This window comes from Erythrolamprus reginae, chromosome 11, assembly GCF_031021105.1.
Source record: "Erythrolamprus reginae isolate rEryReg1 chromosome 11, rEryReg1.hap1, whole genome shotgun sequence".
In the NCBI taxonomy this organism is placed as follows: Eukaryota; Metazoa; Chordata; class Lepidosauria; order Squamata; family Dipsadidae; genus Erythrolamprus; species Erythrolamprus reginae.
Window position 1 is genome coordinate 32,150,985 of NC_091960.1, and position 27,382 is coordinate 32,178,366.

Genomic DNA, 27,382 nt, shown 5'->3' on the forward strand with positions numbered 1-27,382 from the left:
TTCAAACGTGTGTGTGTTTGAAATTGTATCTGTGCATTTTGGGGAGGATTCTACCAGAGAGCTCGACAGAACAGTGTCAATTTAATGAATCAGATAAACGAATGAAGACACATTTGTATAAAACAGTAGTTTACTCTTCAGTGAAAAATATCTTCAGCCCTCTATACAGGTAGTCCCCGACTTACGACGGGGATCACAGGGGTCGCCTAAGACCTTTAGAAAAGACAAATTTCCCATGGTGTTAGGAACTAAAGCTCCTGTTCTGGTGCCTTGGAACATATATTTACAATTGAACCAATCAGGTGTTTACAGTGGGGGTGTCCCTCTGACCTTCCTGCCAATCAGCTTCAAGCTCTGTTGGGAGAACTGGCGCTAGACTTATGGTTGGGGGTCACCACTACATGAGGAGCTGTATTAAAGGGTCGCGGCATTAGAAAGGTTGAGAACCACTGCTCTAGTGGATCTTTTAAAATTAACACCAAATCACCTACAAATGTCCAGAGGTTTTACATTTCTTTTTAAATCTTAACTCCCACAATTCTCTTGCATGTTCAGTATTTCAAGAGCTGAATTGTTGCAATATATGATTATTGAGCTGAGGCTATAATATGCACAGTGATAGAAATATTCTACACTATTGACCATGGATGAATGTTTGGTGATATTTGACAAAACTTGGGAGTCCTCCTCGATCCACAGCTCACATTAGAGAAACATCTTTCAGCTGTGGCGAGGGGGGCGTTTGCCCAGGTTCGCCTGGTGCACCAGTTGCGGCCCTATCTGGACCGGGAGTCACTGCTCACAGTCACTCACGCCCTCATCACCTTGAGGTTCGACTACTGTAATGCTCTTTACATGGGGCTACCTTTGAAAACTGTTCGGAAACTTCAGATTGTGCAGAATGCAGCTGCGAGAGCAATCATGGGCTTCCCCAGATATGCCCATGTCACACCAACACTCCGCAGTCTGCATTGGTTGCCGATCAATTTCCGGTCACAATTCAAAGTGTTGGTTATGACCTATAAAGCCCTTCATGGCATCGGACTAGAATATCTCCGGGACCGCCTTCTGCCACACGAATCCCAGCGACCGGTTAGGTCCCACAGAGTTGGCCTACTCCAGGTCCCATCGACTAAGCAATGTCGTTTGGCGGGACCCAGGAGAAGTGCCTTCTCTGTGGCAGCCCCGACCCTCTGGAACCAGCTCCCCCCAGATATCAGAGTTGCCCCCACCCTCCTTGCCTTTCGCAAGCTCCTTAAAACCCACCTCTGTCGTCAGGCATGGGGGAATTGAAATTTTCCCTTCCCCCATGGCTTATAGAATTTATACACGGTATGCTTGTATGTATGAGTGGTTCTTTAAATTGGGGTTTTTTTTAGATTGTTTTTAATATTAGATTTGTTTATATTGTCTTTTCATTGTTGTTAGCCGCCCCGAGTCTTCGGAGAGGGGCGGCATACAAATCTAATAAATAAATAAATAAATAAATAAATAAATAAATAAATAAATAAATAAATAAATAAATAAATAAATAAATAAATAAATAAATAAATAAATAAATAAATAAATAAATAAATAAATAAATAAAAAAATAAAAAAACTGCTAAGAGCGACAAATTAACTTGTTTTATTAGAGAAAAGACACTATTTACATTTCCCGGTGATTGGAAACCTGTTATGGATTTTTTAATATAAAAATAAAAGAACTGAACGTGTGATTTATGGCTTTGATGATTAGACAGGGGAGATGACAGAATGCAGAGCAATATTTAAATATCTTTAGAGAGAAAGGCTGAAATATATTTATAGTACCTGCTACGAAGAGAATTGGAAACCACTTCCTTATACCTTTTCTCTTTATTTTTCTTAACTGTGTTTTCTTTTCTTGAACGTTTTGCTCTCTTTTTGCTTTCTTTTCTTCCCTTTTCTTTCTTCTTTCTCAAAAGTTCCAATAAAAACCATATAAAAAATTAACTGCTATAGTTCCTGGGTTAGTATCAAATAGGCTTGTGAGAGAAGGAAGCATTCAGATTATGTACGATTCAGCATTCATCCGCAATTCCTTAAACCAAATGCATTTATCCCAAAATCACAAAGGGGTGGACAAAGCTAAGATAATACAGACGGGTGGTGTTATTTGTAGGCATCTAAATTTTAAAATGATCCTAGCATAGCATTGTCCCGGTTCTAGAACGCCAATGAGACCTCTAAAAATATTGAATATAAAGTTGTGCTTCTTGGGAGAAATTTAAAACTTGAGAGGTGCTCTAAGAAGTCTTGTCTAGTAACCAGATATGGAACGATGCATAAAGCAGATACCACAACTACATAAATAAATGAGATAGAAAATTCCTGCCATTTTGTTATTATAAAATAGGAAGGAAGGAAGGAAGGAAGGAAAGATGGAAGGGAGGAAGTAAGTAAGTAAGGAAAGATGGAAGGAAGGAAGGAAGGAAGGAAGGAAGGAAGGAAGGAAGATGATAGATACCACTAGGTAGTGTTGTGGTTGGCTCTGGCCCAGCTCCTGCCCCAGGGAATGGGGAGGTGGATGCAGGGGAAACTTCAACATGTCACAGGCCTGTGTTATTGTTGACAGAATCAGATCAGAGTTTAGTTTCCTCGGACGAAGAAGAAGGTGGGAGTGACTCGGCAGAGGGGGGCTTGGCACACAGCCAAGGCAGTCAATCTTCCTTAAATTCTATAGCTTCAGATGATGATATTTTGGACCCACGCAAGCGCAGAATTATGTGTAGAAGGGACCAAGTAAGAACATATTACAGGAGATAAGAGAGGCCACCTGTGTTTGGGTGGGGCTCCAGTAATTAGGGCTGCTGCTATAAATAGCAGCGTGTGGGTTTGGCCATTGTGGAAGAATATCTGATCGGAGTTGTTGTCTGGACTTTGTTGCTTTTTCACGCCTTGGAAAACAAAGCAGAGCAACGTGTGTGTTGTGTGTGTTTCACTTCGTTGGAAGAAGAAGGGGTGTGAAGTTTCTTCACAGCTGCTAGCTAAGTACTTAATGACTGCTTAAGGGAAATTGTAAAGACTACCCCGTTGTTTTGGGACGAATACTCTTTGCAATACAAAAAGAGTGCATAGTTTATTTTGAATTTTGTGATAAAGAACATTGTTTTGAATTTTTAAACGTGTGTGTGTCTGAAATTTGTACCCTTGAATTTTCGGGAGGCTCCTATCAGAGAGCCTGGAAGAACAGGTAGGTAGGTAGATAGATGGATGGATAGATAAATGATATATAGATAGATGATGGATAGATAGATAGATAGATATAGATGATAGATACTGTAGATAGATAGATAGATGATGGATAGATAGATAGATGATGGATAGATAGATAGATAGATAGATAGATAGATAGATAGATAGATAGATATAGATGATAGATATAGATGATAGATACTGTAAGATAGATAGATAGATAGATATAGATAGATAGATAGATGATGGATAGATAGATCAATTGATCACAAGATAGATGGATGATGGACAGACAGACGGATGATAGATAGATGATGGATGGATAGATAGATAGATAGATAGATGATGGATAGATAGATCAATTGATCAAGAGATAGATAGATGATGGATAGACAGACGGATGATAGATAGATGATGGATGGATAGATAGATAGATAGATAGATGATGGATAGATAGATAGATAAATAGATAGATAGATAGATAGGTAGATAGATAGTTAGATATAGATGATAGATATAGATGATAGATACTGTAGATAGATAGATAGATAGATAGATAGATGATGGATAGATAGATCAATTGATCAAGAGATAGATAGATGATGGATAGACAGACAGACGGATGATAGATAGATAGATAGATAATGGAAAGAGAGAGAGGGAGAGAGAGAGAAAGAGAGAGAGAGAGAGAGATGGAAGGGAGGGAGGAAGGAAAAGAATGTTTTCGGCTTCATTTCAAACAAACGTAAGACTTGCACTTCCAATCGGATGATTCCAGAAGAAGGGTTTAGCCACCAGGAGTCAGTAAATCAGGCTTCACTTCGGATACTTTTGAGGTAGCAGCTTTAACATGGCTGGACATTCATCTTACTTGCCGACAGCAGGTCAGTCTGTGGGGCTCTGGCATTTTTCGCAATCCTTCATGTCCTCCGAATAGTTTTCTATCTGGATTGTTGTGGTGTGGAAATCGAAAGCTTTTTGCAGTTGGCAGCTGGCTTCTTTCAAGACTGTCTGGGCATCAGCACCTTCGTCTGGGACAGAAATGACAAAAACTAAAGGACAAGTACAGTGATACCTTGTCTTACAAACTTAATTGGTTCCGGGACGAGGTTCTTAAGGTGAAAAGTTTGTAAGACGAAAAAACGTTTCTCATAGGAATCAATGGAAAAGCAATTAATGCGTGCAAGCCCAAAACTCACCCCTTTTGCCAGCTGAAGCGCCTGTTTTTGCGCTGCTGGGATTCCCCTGAGGTTCCCCTCCATGGGAAACCCCACCTCCGGACTTCCGTGTTCTTGTGATGCTGCAGGGGAATCCCAACATCGTAAAAACAAGCGCTTTGCTGGCAATAGAAGTCCGGAGGTGGGGTTTCCCAGCGAAGGGAGCATCAATGAAATCGCAGCATCACAAAAACACCAAAGTCCTCGAAACCCCACCTCCGGACCTCTGTGTTTTTGTGATGCTGCGATTTCACTGAGGTTCCCCTCACTGGGAAACCCCACCTCCGGACTTCCGTTGCCAGTGAAGCGTCCGTTTTTGCGGTGCTGGGATTCCCCTGCTGGGATTCCTCTGCAGCATCACAAAAACACGGAAGTCCGGAGGTGGGGTTTCCCATGGAAGGGAACCTCAGGGGAATCCCAGCAGCACAAAAACAGGCGCTTCGCTGGCAACGGAAGTCCGGAGGCAGGGCATTCTAGCGGCGGCGGTGGGTTTGTAAGGTGAAAATAGTTTGTAAGAAGAGGCAAAAAGATCTTAAACCCCGGGTTTGTATCTCGAAAAGTTTGTATGACGAGGCGTTTGTAAGACGAGGTATCACTGTATTGGAGATGGGGGGAACACTGAAATCTCCAACCTTTTTTAAAAGCCAGCACTCAAGAATGGGAAAATGATGCTTCTATTTTAGTTTGGGCATGCTTCAAAAATTATTTGGTCAAATTTAGGTCTTATGCAGGCAGGGGCTGCTTCTTCTGCCGCTACCGGTGCGCAGGAGCTGCGTACGCATGCACGGGCCTGAGTGAGATATTGCTCCTGAGCATGCGCAGGAAGCAAAATCTCATAATGGGATGGGCGCGAGAGGTTCCGGGAATTTTTTTTGCTTCCGCGCATGCAAAAAATCTCTTTCGTGCGTGCAAAATTTTGCTTACTGTGCAAGCACAGAAGGTCATCAAAGTGGACATGACTCAATAACTCAACAGCTACCTGCTGTGCCGGGGTGGCGCAGCAGGTAGAGTGCTGTACTGCAGGCCACTGAAGCTGACTGTAGATCTGTAGGTCAGCGGTTCAAATTTCATCCCCGGCTCAAGGTTGACTCAGCCTTCCATCCTTCCGAGGTGGGTAAAATGAGGACCTGGATTGTGGGGGTCATAGGCTGGCTCTGTTAAAAAGTGCTATTGCTAATATATTGTAAGCCGCCCTGAGTTTAAGGAGAAGGGCGGCATAAAAATTGAATGAATAAAATAAATAAATAAAATAAAATAAAATAAAGCCACCCCGAGTCTACGGAGAGGGGCGGCATACAAATCTAATAAATAAATTAATTAATAAAATAAAATAAAGGCCGTCCCGAGTCTACGGAGAGGGGCGGCATACAAATCTAATAAATAAATTAATAAATAAAATAAAATAAAGGCCGTCCCGAGTCTACGGAGAGGGGCGGCATACAAATCTAATAAATAAATTAATAAATAAAATAAAATAAAGGCCGTCCCGAGTCTACGGAGAGGGGCAGCATACAAATCTAATAACTAACTAACTAACTAACTAAAATAAAATAAAATAAAATAAAGTTGAAGAGATGTGGAGTTCAGAATGCTGGCTGGAGGAATTTTGGGAGTTGAAGTCCGCACATTTTCCAAGTTCCTAGAGCTGAGAAACACTGACCCATAGCTACGCTGAGTGTCTGGCTGTTTTATCCTTGTTCCAGAATGGTGCACCTGACTCACAATCGCATAACTTACTGATTGCTATGTGGACTGACAGCACAGGCTGTGACACTGTTAGAGCCCAGATGTGGAGGCTATGAATGGCTTTCACTCCACTTATGGAGAGCAGAATGGTCTTCACGTCATTGAAGTCGATGCTTTTTGGAGTCCCTGCAAGACACGGAGGAGGAGATGGAAGGAAGGAGTCAAAACAAGAGAATGCAGAAGGATTTGGCGATTTCTACATCCCTCTCCCGCCTGGAGCTTCCTATCTATCCTGTAGGCTTAAATGACGAAGCTCTCAGCAGCTGTTTCGGGCGTGAATTTAATCTTATGTTCTCCTTTGGGAGACTCCAAAAGTTGAATCTTGCCATCTGAAGCAGAGGGTGGATACGACCTCCACCCTCAGCTGAGTTAGCAATTTATATAAGGCATTTTTTTCCCTTCAAAGTGACTTTTCAATAGAGAGGCTAAAGAACAGTATATTATAACCAGTGATGGACTGCCGCCCCCACAGGAGGAGAGGCAGTGGGGGGGTAGTCAGTTTATTGCACTATTTATTGAATACTTAATAGTTTTTTAATTGTCCTTCCTTCTCTAGCACTATAGTACGATCCTTAATTACTTTTAAAAGAGGAAATAATTAAATAGCACGTTTTCACCGACAAACACTTCAATCCATTTTAATCATTATCTAGAACTGAACCTTTATAGCAATTAAAGAAAATTGAGCTGCTTTCCTAATTTTATTATTATTATTATTATTATTATTATTATTTATTTATTTATTATTTGGATTTGTATGCCGCCCCTCTCCGAAGACTCGGGGCGGCTCACAACAAGTGAAACGAATCATAATAATCCAATTAATTAAAATATTTAAAGATTTAAAAAGCCCCATATACTAACAGACACACACACAAGCATACCATGTATAAATTAAACGTGCCCAGGGGGAGATGTTTAATTTCCCCATGCCTGACGGCAAAGGTGGGTCTTAAGGAGTTTACGGACGGCAGAAAGACTGCGGAGTGTTGGTGTAACATGGGCATATTTGGGAAAGCCCATGATTGCTCTCGCAGCTGCATTCTTAAATTATAAATTATTATAATTTATTAGATTTGTATGCCGCCCCTCTCCGAAGACTCGGGGCGGTTTACAACACAAAAAGTGTACAAATCCAATTTTAAAAATACAATTTAAAACCCTTATTGGATTTGTATGCCGCCCCTCTCCGGAGACTCGGGGCGGCTAACAGCAATAATAAAACAGCATATAATAACAATCCAATACTAAAAACAGTTAAAACCCATTATATAAAAAACCAACATACATACAGGCATACCATGCATAAAATTGTAGAGGCCTAGGGGGAAAGAATATCTCAATTCCCCCATGTCTGGCGGCAGAGGTGGGTTTGAGCAGCTTACGAAAGGCAAGGAGGGTGGGGGCAATTCTAATCTCCGGGGGGAGTTGGTTCCAGAGAGCCGGTGCGGCCACAGAGAAGGCTCTTCCCCTGGGGCCCGCCAACCGACATTGTTTAGTTGACAGGACCCGGAGAAGGCCCACTCTGTGGGACCTAATCGGTCGCTGGGATTCGTGCAGCAGGAGGCGGTCTCGGAGATATTCTGGTCCGATGCCATGAAGGGCTTGAATTCAGGAGCCCGGCAGATTTGAAGGTTGTTCATCTTGCACGCGTGGTTCTTCCGTCCGTCGTCGCCAGTGAAGAGTCCAGAGACAAGGTTTAAACAAGACGGTTCCTTTTATTCAGCTCTTAAAGACAAGTGACAATCAGCGGGAACGCGTCTGGCTTTTAACAGAGAGCAGCCGCTCTTTTATACTTTTGCGGCTCCCGCCAAAAGAGAACTGTCAGCGTCTGAGCCAATCAGGCGTGACTTCTATTTTTTACAGTTTCTGCATGGAGACAGCGTTTTACATGGAACCAACTATTTACATAGGATTCAACAGTCATAACCAACACTTTGAATTGTGACCGGAAATTGATTGGCAACCAATGCAGACTGCGGAGTGATGGTGAAACATGGGCATACCTAGGTAAGCCCATGACTGCTCTCGCAGCTGCATTCTGCACGATCTGAAGTTTCCGAACACTTTTCAAAGGTAGCCCCATGTATTATTATTATTATTATTATTATTATTATTATTATTATTTTTTTTTATTAGATTTGTATGCCGCCCCTCTCCGAAGACTCGGGGCGGCTCACAACAGCAATAAAAAACAGAATAATAATGAAACAAATCTAATAATAAAATTACATAAAAAACCCTCAACAATTAAAAACCATACAACACATACATACCAAACATAAAATATAAGAAAGCCTGGGGGAGATGTCTTAGTTCCCCCATGCCTGGCGATATAGGTGGGTCTTGAGTAACTTGCGAAAGACAAGGAGGGTGGGGGCCATTCTAATCTCCGGGGGGATTTGATTCCACACAGCCGGGGCCGCCACAGAGAAGGCTCTTCCCCTGAGGCCCGCCAAACGACATTGTTTGGTCGACGGGACTCGGAGAAGGCCAACTCTGTGGGACCTTATCGGCCGCTGGGATTTGTGCGGTAGAAGGCGGTTCCAGAGGTATTCTGGTCCAATGCCATGAAGCGCTTTACCAACACTTTGAATTGTGACCGGAAACCGATTGGCAGCCAGTGCAGGCCACGGAGTGTTGTAGAAACATACTGAACTTGGGGGTTCAGTACAAAAACTTAAAATGTCCCTGTTCTCCTCCACAAATAATGCTGTCTATCATCATTTGTCCTTTTTGTGGCTATTCAAATGATGTGACTTAATCCACTGCAAGAGTCCAAGCATCTATTTGAAAACTTATCTTGGCCGGCAAGCCACTCCCACCCATTCACATGACCTTTAAGCCACCCTGGTCACATGATTATCAAGCCACTCCCACCTGGTCACATGGACGGCAAGCCACTCCTACCAGGTCACATGCCCATCAAGCCACACCCACAAAATATGCCACGCCCACAGTGTGGCATTAAAAATTATATTATAACTTTACATGCTGTTTCATAGGTGGATTATACACAGGTAATCCTTGATTAACAACAGTTCATTTAGTGACTGTTCAAAGTGACCACGGCACTGAAAACTGTGACTTATGACCGTTTTTTACACTTAATGACTTTTGCAACACCCCCCCTGCCCCCAAGATCATGTGATCAAAATTCAGATGCTTTTTCTTCTTTTTAATAATAATAATAATAATAATAATAATAATAATAATAATTTATTGGATTTGTATACCGCCCCTCTCCGTAGACTTTTTCCTCTTTTTAATTTTTTTCTTTTCTTTTTCTTCTCTTCTTCTTCTCTTCTTCTTTTTTATTTTTATTTATTTTTTATTTATCTACTTACTAAAAGGAATTATTATTAATCGGGCTAATTGGGACATTTAGGATAAATTATTTGGATTTTTTCTCCCCTTTTGAATTGATATATGTTAGAAACCTGTAACAGATAACATTTAAGACTTAGTTGTCATGATTGGGAATTCTGGTTTCTTTCTTTTCTCTTTTAAAGGGCGATGACAATAAAAGTAAGAAATATGTATTAAATTGACATTAAGGATATATCGAGGAGATTGAAGCACGGCGGCCTAAATGATCAGGTGTAATAAGAAAAGAAGCAGTTAAAAGAAACCGAATTAGTTAATAGCTTTTTAAATGCATATAAGAAATGTCCAATCAACGAAGCAGTGGAAGTGATGTGCCGGTGTCTGGAGGCTGTTGGGGCCTGGATGGGTGTCAACAGACTCAAACTCAACCCTGATAAGACGGGGTGGCTGTGGGTTTTGCCTCCCAAGGACAATTCCATCTGTCCGTCCATCACCCTGGAGAGGGAATTATTGCCCCCCTCGGAGAGGGTCCGCAACTTGGGCGTCCTCCTCGATCTACAGCTTACATTAGAGAAACATCTTTCAGCTGTAGCGAGGGGGGCGTTTGCCCAGGTTCGCCTGGAGCACCAGTTGCGGCCTTATTTGGACCGGGAGTCACTGCTCACAGTCACTCATGCCCTCATCACCTCGAGGTTCGACTACTGTAACGCTCTCTACATGGGGCTACCTTTGAAAAGTGTTCAGAAAATTCAGATCGTGCAGAATGCAGCTGCGAGAGCAATCATGGGCTTTCCCAAAAATGCCCATGTAACACCAACACTCCGCAGTCTGCATTGGTTGCCGATCAATTTCCGGTCACAATTCAAAGTGTTGGTTATGACCTATAAAGCCCTTCATGGCATCGGACCAGAATATCTCCGAGACCGTCTTCTGCTGCACGAATCCCAGCGACCGATTAGGTTCCACAGAGTGGTCCTTCTCCGGGTCCCGTCAACTAAACGATGTTAGTTGGCGGGCCCCAGGGGAAGAGCCTTCTCTGTGGTGGCCCCGACTCTCTGGAACCAGCTCCCCCCAGAGATTAGAACTGCCCCTACCCTCCTTGTCTTTCATAAACTCCTCAAAACCCACCTTTGTCGTCAGGCATGGGGGAACTGAGATATCTCCCCCGGGCCTATACAATTTATGTATGGTATGTTTGTATGTATGTCTGCTTAATAATGGGTTTTTAAAAAATATTTTAAATTGTAAATTATTAGATTTGTTATAAACTGTTTTATTGTGTTGTGAGCCGCCCCAAGTCTACGGAGAGGGGCGGCATACAAATCTAATAAATAAATAATAAATAAATAAATAAATAAATTTGAATAATTATTTTTTATCTAGATGTCACAAGTACAGGAGGTAGCACTGGACGGATTATAAATGCCCAATTCAATTGATGGTATTTTCTATTGCATATGTGATTGGTGGTGGTGGGGGAAATATAAAAAACGTTTTTCTGAAAAATAAATTTCAGATGCTTGGCAACCGATTCATGTTTATGACAGTTGCAGTGTCCGAGGGCCGTGTGATCTTTTATCAACCGTCTTCCCTAACTGAATAACCACAGTGATTCACTCAATTAAATGTGGTAAAGGAAAGTGATAAAAAGGGACGAAATTCACGTAATTGTATGGGTCGCTTAGCAACAAAAAATTTAGGCTCAAATTGCAATCTCAAGTTGTACTGTAAATTGGGCATAGCAGTGTCTGAACATGAATTCCTGGGGTGTGCTAACAGCCTTGTCACATTAAAATAACATCCTTGCAATTTACATGGGTGGGATGGCTTTTCATATTTCTTTTTGAAGTTCTCAACTTAATAATATCATATTTTTTTCCGGAGTATAAGACGCACCTTAGTTTTGCAGGAGGGAAAACAAGGGGGATAAATTCTGCCTCTGCCTCCCGGCAAACAGCACAGATGATATACACTGTTTCCTGAGTATTTCTGGGCCTGACCCATAGAAATAGCAAAGAATTGGAGAAATGCACAGTATGGCAGTATAGTGGTACCTCTACTTAAGAACTTAATTCGTTCCGTGACCAGGTTCTTAAGTAGAAAAGTTTATAAGTAGAAGCAATTTTTCCCATAGGAATCAATGTAAAAACAAATGAGGCATGCAAACCCATTAGGAAAGAAATTATTTGCTTTTACATTGATTCCTATGGGAAAAATTGCTTCTACAGTACTTACAAAGTTTTCGCCTGGTCATGGAACGAATTAAGTTCTTAAGTAGAGGTACCACTGTACTTTTGATTGATAAACAAAAATCTGCAAGGGTCTTTCTGCGATACTTTTCCCATTGTTTTATTATATGTTGTAAGTCCTCAGAGAGGGGTGGCATAAAAGTCCAATTAATTAAAATAATAATAATAATAGTTTCAGGCTGCAGGGATTGCCATAGCCGATTGCCACCTGCATGCAGCCTGAATAAACTGATGGTCGGGAGGCCGATAAATCAGTCGTTTATGCTAACCAGGTTCTGCGCTGTTTGCTGCCAGAAGGCAAATTGCTGGGGGGCAGAAGCCAAAGGGTGGGGGTGGCTGGGCGAGCTACAATGCATAAGACGCACCCAAGTTTTCACCTTTTTTAGGGGGAGGGGGAAGGTGGATCTTATACTCCAAAAAATATGATAGTTTCCCTTTCTAGAACTCAGCTCTTCTAATTAGCAAGCCGTTCCAAATGGGTGGATCGGGAAAGATCCAGTCTGGAGGATCCTTGATGTTCTCTGAGCTTGGTTTTTTTCTTCAGACGTTTCATTACCCAAACTACATACCTTCATCAGTGCTGATGCTGTAACCTAGTTTGAGTAGTGAAACGTCTGCAACAAAGCAAGCAAGCTCAGAAAACAGCAGGGAGCCATCAACCCTGAGCTACAAATACAGTGATGCCTTGTCTTACAAACTTAATTGGTTCCGGGACGAGGTTCTTAAGGTGAAAAGTTTGTAAGACAAAACAATGTTTCCCATAGGAATCAATGGAAAAGCGATTAATGCGTGCAAGCCCAAAATTCACCCTTTTTGCCAGCCGAAGCGCCCATTTTTGTGCTGCTGGGATCCCCCTGAGGCTCCCCTCCATGGTAAACCCCACCTCAAGACTTCTGTGTTTTTGCGATGCTGCAGGGGAATCCCAGCATCGCAAAAATGAGCGCTTCGCTGGCAATGGAAGTCCAGAGGTGGGGTTTCCCAGCGATCCCCTCGCCTAGTGAAATCGCAGCATCGCAAAAAAAAAGAGGTCCGGAGGTGGGATTTGGAGGACTTCGGTGTTTTTGCGATGCTGCGATTTCACTGATGCTCCCTTCGCTGGGAAACCCCACCTCTGGACTTCCGTTGCCAGCAAAGTGCCTGTTTTTGCACTGCTGGGATTCCCCTACTGTGATTACCCTGCAGCATCACAAAAACACTGAAGTCCGGAGGTGGTGTTTCCCATGGAGGGGAGCCTCAGGGGAATCCCAGCAGCGCAAAAACGGGCGCTTCGCTGGCAACAGAAGTCCGGAGGCGGGGCATCCCAGTGGCGGCGGCTTGGGTTTGTAAGGTGAAAATAGTTTGTACGAAGAGGCAAAAAAATCTTAAACCCCAGGTTTGTATCTCGAAAAGTTTGTATGACGAGGCGTTTGTAAGACGAGGTATCACTGTATTCCTGTTTAAGATCCACTCTGGTTTTGTCATGCTTTTATTACTCCTACTCTATCTTCCAAGTCAACGTTGGACCTGTAGTCTTCAAAATTTATTTGTTTGTTTATTTTATTGGATTTGTATCCCGCTCCTTCCCGAGGACTCAGAGCGGTTAACAACATGTATGTAAGAAAAATTAGGGACCTATATGTCAATTAAGAGAATTCTGTAGCATATTTTGGTAAAAGAAACTTTGGTTTTTAATAACAGGCCTATCCTGGTAACTCTGAGAGGGGAAAGTGATGTCAGTGTTGGACAGAAAAACTTTTAGATAAACATGTTTACTACGAAGCCAAAAATTGGGGCAAATGACTTTTATAGATAAACAAGAAGATAAATATCAATTAAGGATGAAATGTCAAAAAGTGCACCAAAGGATAACAAGCCCTTCATGGCACCGGACCAGATTATCTCAGGGACCGTCTTCTGCCGCACGAATCCCAGCGACCAGTTAGGTCCCACAGAGTGGGTCTTCTCCGGGTCCTGTCAACTAAACAATGCCGCTTGGCGGGACCCAGGGGAAGAGCCTTCTCTGTGGCGGCCCCGGCCCTCTGGAACCAACTCCCCCCAGACATTAGAATTGCCCCCACCCTCCTTGCCTTTCGCAAGCTACTTAAAACCCACCTCTGCCGCCAGGCATGGGGGAATTAAGATTTCTTCTCCCCCTAGGCCTTTACAATTGTATGTACGGTATGTTTGTATGTATGTTTGGTTTTTTATATTAAGGGGTTTTTAATTCGCTTTTAGTATTGGATTATTATTGTATACTGTTTATGATTGCTGTTAGCCGCCCCGAGTTTTCGGAGAGGGGCGGCACATATATCCAATTAATAATAATAATAATAATAATAATAATAATAATAATAATAACAACAACAATAATAATGGAGAATATGAAGCAAAAGTATTGGTGATAAACAACCCTAAATATGGACATAAGGAAGAGGCGTGGATAAGACATCAAGGAACCTATAAATGCTGGGCCCTATTATGAGCAAATCACCCCCAGAGATAGACGGGTTCCTTCACATGACCTCTTCGGGTCCCTGTATGCATACCGGTCTATTTTTTTCCTTTATTTTGTTGTTAATAAAGTATTTTTCCCTTTTATTCTCTTGGTCTCCTGGAGATTTTTCTAACAATTTAAAAACAATACAATTCTAAAATCCAATAACAGATAAAAACAACCAGCCTAAGTCCCCAATTTAATTTAAAAGCAGTCATTCCAATCCGCCAACATACTTTCCATTCAACAGACATTCACCCATAGGCAGGGGCTGATGATTAGTGGCCCCAGGCCTGTCGCGCTCTCAATCCCATCTCCCAGCCCTAGGAAATGACCTTCCATCAGCACACGGATAACATCTCGGAGGATGTTCAATGTTGTTCCAAGGACCAGGGTGGAAAACACAAAGGTACAGATAGGATCCACGTATTTATATTCTGGCTAGAAAGAGAAGAAAATAATCCGTGAGTCCTCTCTTTGTTGAAGAGCTGAATCCCTTTTCAGGATCTATTATTATTATTATTATTATTATTATTATTATTATTATTATTATTATTTATTGGATTTGTATGCCGCCCCTCTCCGCAGACTCGGGGCGGCTAACAACAATGATAAAAAACAACATGTAACAATCCAATTTAATAAAACAACTAAAAACCCTTATTATAAAAATCAAACATACACACAAACATACCATACATAACTTGTAATGGCCTAGGGGAAGGAATATCCTAACTCCCCCATGCCTGGAGACAAAGATGGGTCTTGAGTAATTTGCGAAAGACAAGGAGGGTGGGGGCTGTTCTATTCTCTGGGGGGAGTTGATTCCAGAGGGCCGGGGCCACCACAGAGAAGGCTCTTCCCCTGGGGCCTGCCAAACGACATTGTTTGGTCGACAGAACCCGGAGAAGGCCAACTCTGTGGGACCTTATCGGCCGCTGGGATCTACCTGGCACTTATTTCATCAGAGAGTCACAGCTGATGTCTAATGGCACCGTTCTTACCTGTTCTTCCGGCTCTCTGCACGAGCCTCTAATTTAATGCAAAGGTAGCCAACACAGACAAGCCCACGTGAAAAAAAATCAAGAATACAGTGGTACCTCGGTTCTCGAATACCTTGGTTGTTGTACATTTCGGATACCGAACAAAATTTTCAGCAAAAAGTTCCTTCGGTATCCGAACAAAACTTCGGATACCGAACAGCCACAGAAAATTTTGTTCATTATCCGAAATGTTACCGCCGGGGGCGGCTGCAATCCCGGCAGCTTCGGGGGGCTGAGGAGCTCTATAAGCGCTCCAAGCTGCAGGAAGGGTGGGGGCGGCTGCAATCTCGGCAGCTTTGGGGGGCTTCTTTCCTCAGTGCTTCGTCTTGTTACCTGTAGGCAGCTGCACCAACTTTCTCCTTCCCGGCGGCGGCAATGGCGGCGGCTTCACTTCGAGGAGCAACAGCGCCGGGAACGTCACGTGATGAAGGGAAACCGCCGGAGCCATCTCAGCAGTTGCCGCCGCTCCAGAAGCTTCCCTTCATTACGTGACGTTCCCAGCGCTGTTGCTACTCAAAGGGAAGCCGCCGCCAGGAAGGAGAAAGTTGGTGCAGCTGCCTACAGGTAACAAGACAAAGCACTGAGGAAAGGAGCCACCCGAAGCTGCCGGGATTGCAGCCGCCCCCACCCTTCCTGCTGCTTGGAGCGCTTATAGAGCTCCTCAGATTTTTTATCCCATAGGAAATAAAGAAAATAGATTTAATTGGTTCCCAGCGAGTCAACAGGGGCTGGGAACCAATTAAATCCATTTCCATTATTTCCGATGGGATAAATAAATTCGGTACTCGACCAAATCGGTTCTCGACCACACTTCTGGAACGAATTGTGGTCGAGAACCGAGGTACCACTGTACTTTCTTTATCCACAGAAAAATAGAAGCAACCCCCCCTTTTTAATTTATCTATTTATTTTATTTATTTATTAGATTTGTATGCCGCCCCTCTCCGCAAACTCCGGGCGGCTCACAACAATAATAAAACAATGCACAGAGAACAAATCTAATATTTAAAAATCTAAAAACCCATTATTTAAAAGAACGTACAACACAAGCATGCCATACATAAAACTATATAGGACTGGGGGAGATGTCTCGATTTTTTAAATTTTTATTTCAGGGTTCAAAAAAATATAAGACAGGGTCTTATTTTGGGGAAAACATGGTAGTTTGCTTCCGTTTCTTGCTTTAAACTTGTGATTACAAATTTACAATGAAAGCTAGAACCTGGTGGTCCCATAACATCGTTGGGGACCTTTTGATGGTTGAAAGAATGATCATCTTTCTGTTGGAGTTCTTACCTTGAAGTAGATTATGATGGCAGCCACCAAAACGCCAATGCTTTGCACAAGGTCTCCAACGACGTGGATAAACGCAGCCCGCACGCTAGTATTTTGTATCCCCTCCTTGTGACTGTGATTGTGATGGCTATGACCGTGTCCTGATTGGTGTAAGATTATGCCCATTCTATAGAAAGAGATTAATCAAGAACCAGTTGTGCAAAAGAAACTTTTAAATTAGAAGTGTATTATTATTATTATTATTATTATTATTAAATTAATTTTGTATGCTGCCTCTCTCCGAGGATTCGGAGCGGCTCACAACAAGTAAAACATCATATACAAATCCAATGTTAAAAACAGTTTTAAAAGCCCCCTATTAAAAACAGTCATAAGTGCACTGGTGTGCCTTTCGTCCCCTGTCCAATTGTCTTTCCTTTCTTTCACCTATCTTATATATTCTCTTCCTTTCATATATCCTCTCCTCTAAGTTCACTTTCACCCTCTTTTATATTATCACATGTCTATTTTTCTTCCTATGTATTTGTGTATTGGACAAATGAATAAATAAATAAATAAATAAACCCAAACATACCATACATAAAGTCAAGGCAGCTGAGGATATATCAAATCCTCCATGCCTGGTGACATAGATGAGTTTTCAAAAGTTTGCGAAAGGCAAGGAGGGTGGGGGCAGTCCTAATATCCGGGGGGAGGTGATTCCAGAGGGCCGGGGCCACCACAGAGAAGGCTCTTCCCCCGGGTCCTGCCAGACGGCATTGTTTTGTTGACGAGACCCGGAGAAGGCCAACTCTGTGGCACCTTATTGGTAGCAGGGATTCGTGCGGAAGAAGGCAGTCTCGTAGGTACTCTTCTCCAATGCCATGAAGGGCTTTATATGTCATTACCAACACTTTGAATTGTGACCGGAAACTGATCGGCAACCAATGCAGACTGCGGAGTGTTGGTGTAACATGGACATATTTGGGAAAGCCCATGATTGCTCTCGCAGCTGCATTCTGCACGATCTGAAGTTTCCGAACACTCTTCAGAGGTAGCCCCAAGTAGAGAGCGTTACAGTAGTCGAGCCTCGAGGTGATGAGGGCATGAGTGACTGTGAGTTGTTCTTCCTTCAACTATTGCTGCAGCTTCAACCACAACAATACGTGAGTGTACAACAGATACAAACTCAAAGTAAACTGCTCTAAACTCGACTGCAGGAAATATGATTTTAGTAACTGGATAGTAAATGCATGGATCTCACTACCTGACTTTGTACCATCATCACCAAACCCCCAAAACTTTATCCTTAGACTATCCATTGTTGACCTCTCCCGATTCTGAAGAGGTTAATAAGGGGCGTGCACTGCGTTCCACCCCGGCCTGATTGCTGCCCACTCCTGCATGTTAACAAAATGACCAGCACCAATTAGGACATAGAAACATAGAAGACTGACGGCAGAAAAACATCTCATGATCCATCTAGTCTGTCCTTATACTATTTCCTGTGTTTTATCTTAGGGTGGATATATGTTTATCCCAGGTGTGTTGAAATTCAGTTACTGTGGATTTACCAACCACGTCTGCTGGAAGTTTGTTCCAAGGATCTACTACTCTTTCAGTAAAATAATATTTTCTCACGTTGCTTTTGATCTTTCCCCCAACTAACTTCAGATTGTGTCCCTTTGTTCTTGGGTTCACTTTCCTATTAAAAACACTTCCCTCCTGGACCTTATTTAACCCTTTAACATATTTAAATGTTTCGATCATGTCCCCCCTTTTCCTTCTATCCTCCAGACTATACAGATTGAGTTCATTGAGTCTTTCCTGGTAAGTTTTATGCTTAAGACTTTCCACCATTCTTGTAGCCCGTCTTTGGACCCGTTCAATTTTGTCAATATCTTTTTGTAGGTGAGGTCTCCAGAACTGAACACAGTATTCCAAATGCGGTCTCACCAGCGCTCTATATAAGGGGATCACAATCTCCCTCTTCCTGCTTGTTATACCTCTAGCTATGCGGCCAAGCATCCTACTTGCTTTCCCTACCGCCTGACTGCACTGTTCACCCATTTTGAGACTGTCAGAAATCACTACCCCAAAATCCCTACTGTAAAATGGTTGATGGGGGGGGGAGGCCTTTAATTCTTTGCCAGTTACGATAATTAAAGATTCTATGCCACAAAATATATTGTGGCTTTGGCTGGGGATGGGCACAACACAATGGCAGAAATTTCAGATGCAGATTGGCACCACAAAGAGGTGAAATTGATCCAAGTCCCTTAATGTGCTTTTATTCCTCCTTGCTTTCTGCCCCTTTGTGTGTGGGGGTGTGGGGTGTGTGGAGACAGGCAGTTTTTCTTTCGTTGGAGAAAATGCAGGTTTCTAACCGATGCACAGGGTTAAAACCACCTTATTTCCTTTATGATTTTTGCAGGCACTAAAAACACAGCAGTGTTAGGAGGTGAAGCTTTATTATGCATGTGTGGTAACCTTTGGAGAGGGGCAGCATACAAATCTAATAAATAATAATAATAATAATAATAATAATAATAATAATAATAATCACATACTCAGCTGCTGCAAAAACACCGCACAGACTGACTACAAGCATAGACATGATGCTGTGGCACAGATGATCCACTGGAACTTGTGCCGGAACTACCATTTACCAGTGGCAAAGAATTGGTGGGATCATAAGCCTGAAAAAGTGGTCGGAAATGAGCAAGCAAAACTACTGTGGGACTTCCGACTTCAGACTGACCGAATTCTGAAGCATAACACACCAGACATCGTGATTGTGGAGAAAAAGAAAGTATGGATCACCGACATCGCAATCTCAGGAGACAGCAGAATTGAGGAGAAGCAGCTAGAGAAATTAGTGAAATACGAAGATCTAAAAATCGAGCTGCAACGACTCTGGCATAAGCCCGTGAAAGTGGTCCCAGTGGTACTTGGCACGCCGGGCGCAGTACCAAAGGATCTCAGTGGACATTTGAAAACCATCGGAATTGACAAAATCTCCACCTGTCAATTGCAAAAGGCCGCTTTACTGGGATGGGCACACATAATTCGCCGCTACATCACGCAGTCCTAGGTGCTTGGGAAGTGCCCGACTGGTGATGAAATACGAAATCCAGCATAGTGATCTCGTTTGCTGTGTTGTATTGAAATAATAATAATAATAATAATAATAATAATAATAATAATAATAATAATAATAACAACCTTCCCTCTTTTCTTTCAAAAATAAAGGAGAATTAAAACCACCAGGACAAACAGGGAGTTTGGTAGAAGTGGACTAAAGGTGCCTGCAGCAGAGTTTCTGGCCAATGCTTTTACCCCGACCAGATTATTTTAGCTGAATGGAACCAAGAGCCTTTCAAACACCAAGCAGGTCAAAGAGAACCAACTACCGTATTTTTCAGAGTATAAGACACACCTTTTTCCTCCCTAATAGAGGCTGATAATTTGGGTGCGTCGTACACTCTGAATGTAGCATTTTCCCCCCAGCTCTAACTAACCATCTTCCCAGCTCTCATCTTGCAGGCTCTTTTTTTCTTTTCTTTTTTTCAATAGTCACAATTTTTATTAACAATAAACGTTCAGTTACCATCTATAAAATGAAATTTAACAAGGCTGCACAAAACCCATTAGAAATTATTAGAAAATCAGGGTTTTTGGGGGGGGGGGCTATTTAAGTTTATTTACCTTGCAGGCTCTTTCATTGTTTCTCTCTGCGAAGAATGTTTTCCAAGCCCTACATCTTTGCAGGGTTTCTTTTTCATTCTCTATTTGCTTTGAATGTTTCTTTCCAGCCCTAACCAGGTGCTAACAATGTTCCCAGCTCTTACCAGCTTGCAAGCTCTTTCATTGTTACTCACTGCAAATAATGTTTTCCAAGCCTTAAGTCTTTGCAGTTTTTTCCCCATTGGTCTAACTTATTCCAAATGTTTCTTTCCAGCCCTAACCAGGTGCTAACAATGTTCTCAGCTCTTACCAGCTTGCAAGCTCTTTCATTGTTACTTACTGCAAATACTGTTTTCCAAGCCTTAAGTCTTTGCAGTTTTTTCCCCATTGGTCTAACTTATTCCAAATGTTTCTTTCCAGCCCTAACCAGGTGCTAACAATGTTCTCAGCTCTTACCAGCTTGCAAGCTCTTTCATTGTTACTCACTGCAAATAATGTTTTCCAAGCCTTAAGTCTCTGCAGTTTTTTCCCCATTGGTCTAACTTATTCCAAATGTTTCTTTCCAGCCCTAACCAGGTGCTAACAATGTTCCCAGCTCTTACCAGCTTGCAAGCTCTTTCATTGTTACTCACTGCAAAGAATGTTTTCCAAGCCCTAAGTTTTTACAGGTCTTTTCCCATTGGTCTAATTTGCTCCAAATGTTTCTTTCCAGCCCTAAGCAGGTGCTAATGATGTTCGCAGCTTTTACTGGCTTGCAAACTTTTTCATTGTTACCTTCTGCAAAGAATATTTTCCAAACACTGTCTTTGTAGGATTTTTTAAAAAATTGCTTTACTTGCTCCAAATGTTTCTTTCCAGCCCTAACCAGGTGCTAACAAAAGTTATGGGGCAAAAACCTCATTGAACAAATGTCTCGCTTAGCCATAGAAAGGCCGGGCTCAATTGTGGTCATAAATTCTTTCAGCTGTGCCGAGGGGGGCGTTTGCCCAGGTTCGCCTGGTGCACCAGTTGCGGCCCTATTTGGACCGGGACTCACTGCTCACAGTCACTCATGTCCTCATCACCTCGAGGCTCGACTACTATAATGCTCTCTACATGGGGCTACCTCTGAAGAGTGTTCGGAAACTTCAGATCGTGCAGAATGCAGCTGCGAGAGCAATCATGGGCTTTCCCGAATATGCCCATGTTACACCAACACTCTGCAGTCTGCATTGGTTGCCGATCAATTTCCGGTCACAATTCAAAGTGTTGGTTATGACCTTTAAAGCCCTTCATGGCACCGGACCAGAATATTTCTGGGACCGCCTTCTGCCGCATGAATCCCAGCGACCAATTAGGTCCCACAGAGTGGGCCTTCTCTGGGTCCTGTCGACTAAACAATGTCGGTTGGCGGGCCCCAGGGGAAGAGCCTTCTCTGTGGCGGCCCCAGCTCTCTGGAACCAGTTCCTCCCAGAGATTAGAACTGCCCCTACCCTCCCTGCCTTTCGTAAACTCCTTAAAACCCACCTTTGTCGTCAGGCATGGGGGAACTGAGATATCTCCCCTGGGCCTATACAATTTATGTATGGTATGCTGGTGTGTATGTCTGCTTAATAATGGGGTTTTTAAAAAATATTTTAAATTGTAAATTATTAGATTTATCATGAACTGTTTTATTGTGTTGTGAGCCGCCCCGAGCCTAAGGAAAGGGGCGGCATACAAATCAAATCAAATCAAATCAAATCAAATCAAATCAAATCAAAAAATAAGTAAATAAGTAAGGAAAGAAAGAAAGAAAGAAAGAAAGAAAGATAGAAAGAAAGGACTATCTGTATGGCCAGGATCAAGGTCCATCAGCTGGCAAACTCTTTTGAGTTTGTTTTTTTTTCAGTGTTTTAGGACGCCATCCAAAAATTATCCTGAACTTTCATACTTACATGATGTTTACAGCCACAGCACAGCCGGACGTGATAAGCATGGCGCCTCCTTCTATCTCGTAGTCGCCAGAAACCAGCCTCTGCACCGCTAGGTAAACCAGCACGCCGGTGACCACCCAGATTGAGAGAACGGACAGCAGGGCTCCCAAAATCTCTGCAGCAAAAGTCAGAAAACTTTGGTTAGGAAAGAAAGGTTGGAAAACTCCCAAGTTTGCACTGGCTGACTCGCTCACCCAAGGTATAATTAATAGAGAGCGTCTCTGCCAAATACTCATGAACGAAATGTTCTAAAAGAAAAAATTGGACCATAAGGAAGGCTGATGCCTTTGAACTCTGGCGCTGGAGAAGACTCCTGGGAGTCCCCTGGGCTGCAAGGCTATCCAACCTGCCAGTCCTAGAGGAGATCAACCCTGACGGCTCTTCAGAAGGCCAGGTCCTGAAGAGGAAACTCAAAATACTTGGGCCACCTAATGAGAAGGAAGGACTCAACGGAGAAGAGCCTAATGCTGGGAACGATTGAGGGCAAAGGAAGAAAGGGGGGACAGAGAATGAGGTGGATGGATGGAGTCACTGAAGCATTCAGCATTATTATTATTATTTATTAGATTTGTATGCCGCCCCTCTCCGAAGACTCGAGGCGGCTCACAACAGTAATAAAAACAATATAGTAGTGGAACAAATCTAATATTAAAAAAACATATAAAACCCTATCATTATTTTAAAAAACCAAACAGCACATTCATACCAAACATAAAACAAAGTATAAAAAAGCCTGGGGGAAAGGTGTCTCAACTCCCCCATGCCTGGTGGTATAAGTGAGTCTTGAGTAGTTTACGAAAGGCAAGGAGGGTGGGGGCAGTTCTAATCTCCGGGGGGAGTTGGTTCCAGAGGGCTGGGGTCGCCACAGAGAAGGCTCTTCCCCTGGGGCCCGCCAAACGACATTGTTTAGTCGACGGGACCCAGAGAAGGCCAACTCTGTGGGACCTTATCGTTCTCTGGGATTCGTGCGGTAGCAGGCGGTTCCGGAGGTAATCTGGTCCAATGCCATGTAGGGCTTTAAAGGTCATGACCAACACTTTGAATTGTGACCAGAAACTGATCGGCAGCCAATGCAAGCCACGGAGTGTTGAAGAAACGTGGGCGAATCTTGGAAGCCCCACAATGGCTCTCATGGCCGCATTCTGCACGATCTGAAGTTTCCGAACACTTTTCAAAGGTAGCCCCATGTAGAGAGCGTTGCATTAATCGAACCTCGAGGTGATAATGGCATGAGTGACTGTGAGCAGTGAGTCCCGGTCCAGATAGTGCACCAGGTGAACCTGGGCAAACGCCCCTCTCGCCACAGCCGAAAGATGATGTTGAGCATGAACTTAAATGGACTCTAGAGGATGGTAGAGGACAGGAAGGGCTGGAGAAATGTTGTCCATGAGGTCACCATGGGTTGGACATGACTTCGCAACTAACAACAACAACAAATGTCCTTTCAACAAATCAGCTCATTCTGCCATTAAAGAGCCGTTGATTCATTTCAGCTCCGCTATATTTGAGCAGATGGCTTCCATTGTGATCTTGGTTGGGTTTAGCTTTTATGCAGCTAACTATGCTATAATAACCAAACCACAATTGATTCAATTTTCACATGAAGACAAAGCTTAACAAATATAATATTAATAAAGTGTATAGGATAGCTTTGAGTCTTCAACTACTATGTTTTCTATCATGGATGGAAGGAAGGAAGGAAGGAAGGAGGGAAGGAAAGAGGGGAAGGAAGGAAGGAAAGAAGGAAGGAGGGGAAGGAAGGAAGAAAGGAAGGAGGGGAAGGAAGGAAGGAAAGAAGGAAGGAGGGGAAGAAAGGAAGGAAGGAAGGAAGAAGGGGAAGGAAGGAAAGAAGGAAGGAGGGGAAGCAAGGAAGGAAGGAAAGAAGGAAGGAAGGGAAGGAAGGAAGGAAGGAGGGGAAGGAAGAAAGGAAGGAGGGAAGGAAGGAAGGAAGGAAAGAAGGAAGGGAAGGAAGGAAGGAGGGGAAGGAAGGAAGGAAGGAGGGAGGGAAGGAAGAAAGGAGGGGAAGGAAGGAAGGAGGGAAGGAAGGAGGGAAGGAAGGAAGGAAGGAGGGGAAGGAAGGAAGAAAGGAAGGAGGGAAGGAAGGAGGGAAGGAAGGAAGGAAGGAAGGAAGGAAGGAAGGAAAGAAAGATCTAGATTCTACACCAGTACTGGCTAACCTTTTACAGAGCAAGTGCTCAAAGTGCATGCGCGTGAATGCATGTGTGCACTCCCAAACCCCACAAATGCAATGCATACATCGCCCCCACGCAGGCCTCCTGCATGCACCATGCCTCCGGCATTCCCGCCCGTATGCGCAACAGACTCAAAGTGTTGAAGCTGACCAGACTAAGGACGCTAGCCAGATGAAATACCTGGTAAGCAGATTCTTTTCCCTATTTTCCTCCCCCAAAACTAAGGTGCGTCTTATACTCCAAAAAATACGGTAAGTCACTGCAAACTGTGTGTGTATGTGTATGTGATTAAAATATAGGCAAAGACGTAAGGAACTGGCTGGATCACTGAGGACAGATCAGGTAGAGAAAGCTCCAAGCAAGAGGAAGAGAAGGAACTAAAGACAATGGCAAACGGAAGTCAAATAACTCAAATAACGAAGTCACTGTCTGTACTCAGAAAATGTGTCAATTGAAGACTGGCAACATGCCACCCCAGCAAGCTGAGCAGGTGCCACAAGAAAAAATACAGGTTCTATTCACACAACGCATTAACCCCGGCTGGTAGCCGGAACACCAAATTTTATTATTTATTTATTTATTTATTTATTTTGTCCAATACACAATGAGGTAAAAATGTATTTTAGTGGGTATATATCTCTATACACATAGTAAAATACATGATGAAGGTTTTAGAGGAGATACTCATAGTAAAATACAGTGTTCCCTCAATTTTTGCGGGGGATACGTTCCGAGACCGCCCGCAAAAGTCTAATTTCCGCGAAGTAGAGACGCGGAAGTAAATACACTATTTTTGGCTATGAACAGTGTCACAAGCCTTCCCTTAACACTCTAAAACCCTAAATTGCAGTTTTCCATTCCCCTAGAAACCATTGAGATTATTACTCACCATGTTTATTTATTAAAGTTTATTAAAAAAAATGTTTTTTAAAGGCAGATGAAAGTTTGGCAATGCCATATGACGTCATCGGGTGGGGAAAAACCGTGGTATAGGGGGGGAAAACGCGAAGTATTTTTTAATTAATATTTTTGAAAAACCGTGGTATAGACGTTTCGCGAAGTTCGAACCCGTGAAAATCGAGGGAACACTGTATATCTAAGAAAGAGTAGAAAAGAAGATATAGTAATAGAACATATCAATGAAAGAATAGAAAAAGAGATATAGGAATAGAAGAAAGGTATAGGAGATATAGGAGAGCAATAGGACAGGGGACGGAAGGCACTAAAGCTACACAGGGCTCCAGAGGACTTTCTCTAACATCAGACTGTCAGCCAGAAGGCCACCCACTGAGCGAACAGACTCCGCGACCTGGAGGTACACAAAGATGGCTCACTCTCCTTAAACCTTTCCATAATAGTCATTCCTAGATTCCTAAACGGGGCGTAGGCTTAGGCCTGTCCATTAACACGTTCAGGCGTCAGATAGCGGCACTGTCGATAGTTCTGAAATGTCGCCCGCTGGAATCGCTGGAATTATGCTTCTGCGCTCATGCGGGTAGAGAAACATTTTGAATTCCAGCCCTGTTTGGGGCTCACTGTTCAATTCAATTCAATTTATTAGATTTGTATGCCGCCCCTCTCCGAAGACTCGGGGCGGCTCACAACAATAATAAAAAACAGTATAACAATGGAACAAATCTAATAATAAAATTACATTAAAAAAACCCAACAATTTAAAAACCATACAACACATACATACCAAACATAAAATATAAGAAAGCCTGGGGGAGATGTCTTAATTCCCCCATGCCTGGCGACATGGCAGCAATTCTACAAAATTATATTAAGGGGATGCGCTGGTTCACAGAGTGTGCCATTAACGCATTTTCATGGTCCGTATTACCTGCTCTGTACCATCCAAAATTCATCGTTTTGGTAGGCTGCCGGGATGCCATCCAGAGAGAGAAAAGGCTGATCATCATGCTAGCAAAATCGGTCAACAGGTGGGCCGCGTCAGTCATTATGGCCAGGCTGTGTGCGAAATATCCTCCTGAAGAGAATAAAAGAGAGTGATGGGCTGTTCCCCGATTCTTCTCCCTGGTTAAGAGCTTGGCCTAACTTGCTCTCTGCTAGTTTTCTACATATGTGGACCATTTCAAAGACAGCAGCGTGCTTGCTCAATGCGCTCCTAACGGACACAATCTCAGGAATGCCTGTTGGACCCACTAAGTCAGAGGCAAGGAATGATGGCCCCTTATCAGTGATGGGATTCAACCGGTTCGGGCGAACTGGTAGTTAAATTGATGCCTAGCCCCTCCCCTTCCCATCCTGCCCCTTTCAGGAGTTCCCAGGTGCTCCATTTCAGTTCCCAGGTAAGTGCAGAGAGGCCTCTTAGGCCCAAAATGGGGCACGAGGGGGCACAGTCCACTTTCACTCCCATGAGGCTTCAGGGAGGCTTCCTAGGCCCGTTTTCACTTCCCAGGAGGCTTCAGGGAGGCCTCCTAGGCCCAAAACGGGGCATGAGGGGCACAGCCCACTTTCACTCCCATGAGGCTTCGGAGAGGCCTCCTAGGCCCAAAACGGGGCATGAGGGGCACAGCCCACTTTCACTCCCATGAGGCTTCAGGGAGGCTTCCTAGGCCCGTTTTCACTTCCCAGGAGGCTTCAGGGAGGCCTCCTAGGCCCAAAATGGGGCATGAGGGACACAGCCCACTTTCACTCCCATGAGGCTTCGGAGAGGCCTCCTAGGCCCAAAACGGGGCATGAGGGGGCACAGTCCACTTTCACTCCCATGAGGCTTCAGGGAGGCTTCCTAGGCCCGTTTTCACTTCCCAGGAGGCTTCAGGGAGGCCTCCTAGGCCCAAAATGGAGTGTGGGGTATGTGTGTGCAGGATGCATCCCCCTCCCGCAGCCTGTTTTTGCTTCCAGGAGGTTGCCAGAAGACCAAGTGTTGCCACTGCCCCTGGCCATGCCCACCATGGCCACAGCAGTATCAGGTTCCTACCGATATGGATGAGGATGCTGCACCGGTAATAAAACTGGAGCTGCGCACACAGCTTCGG

General features: G+C 43.4%; 1 protein-coding gene across 1 annotated transcript in view; it reads right to left on the reverse strand.

Annotated features, from left to right (window-relative positions):
- Positions 1-3,087: 3,087 nt before the first annotated feature.
- Positions 3,088-27,382, reverse strand: part of SLC30A2 (solute carrier family 30 member 2) — a 38,299-nt gene continuing 14,004 nt past the window's right edge. Inside the window, exons 3-8 of the mRNA XM_070764927.1 lie at positions 26,224-26,370; positions 22,150-22,303; positions 16,568-16,733; positions 14,564-14,669; positions 6,171-6,305; positions 3,088-4,247 (exon numbers count right to left, since the gene is read on the reverse strand). Of these exons, the coding sequence (XP_070621028.1) occupies positions 4,102-4,247; positions 6,171-6,305; positions 14,564-14,669; positions 16,568-16,733; positions 22,150-22,303; positions 26,224-26,370 (854 nt within the window). The 3' untranslated portion in view covers positions 3,088-4,101. The remainder of the gene's footprint in view (positions 4,248-6,170; positions 6,306-14,563; positions 14,670-16,567; positions 16,734-22,149; positions 22,304-26,223; positions 26,371-27,382) is intronic.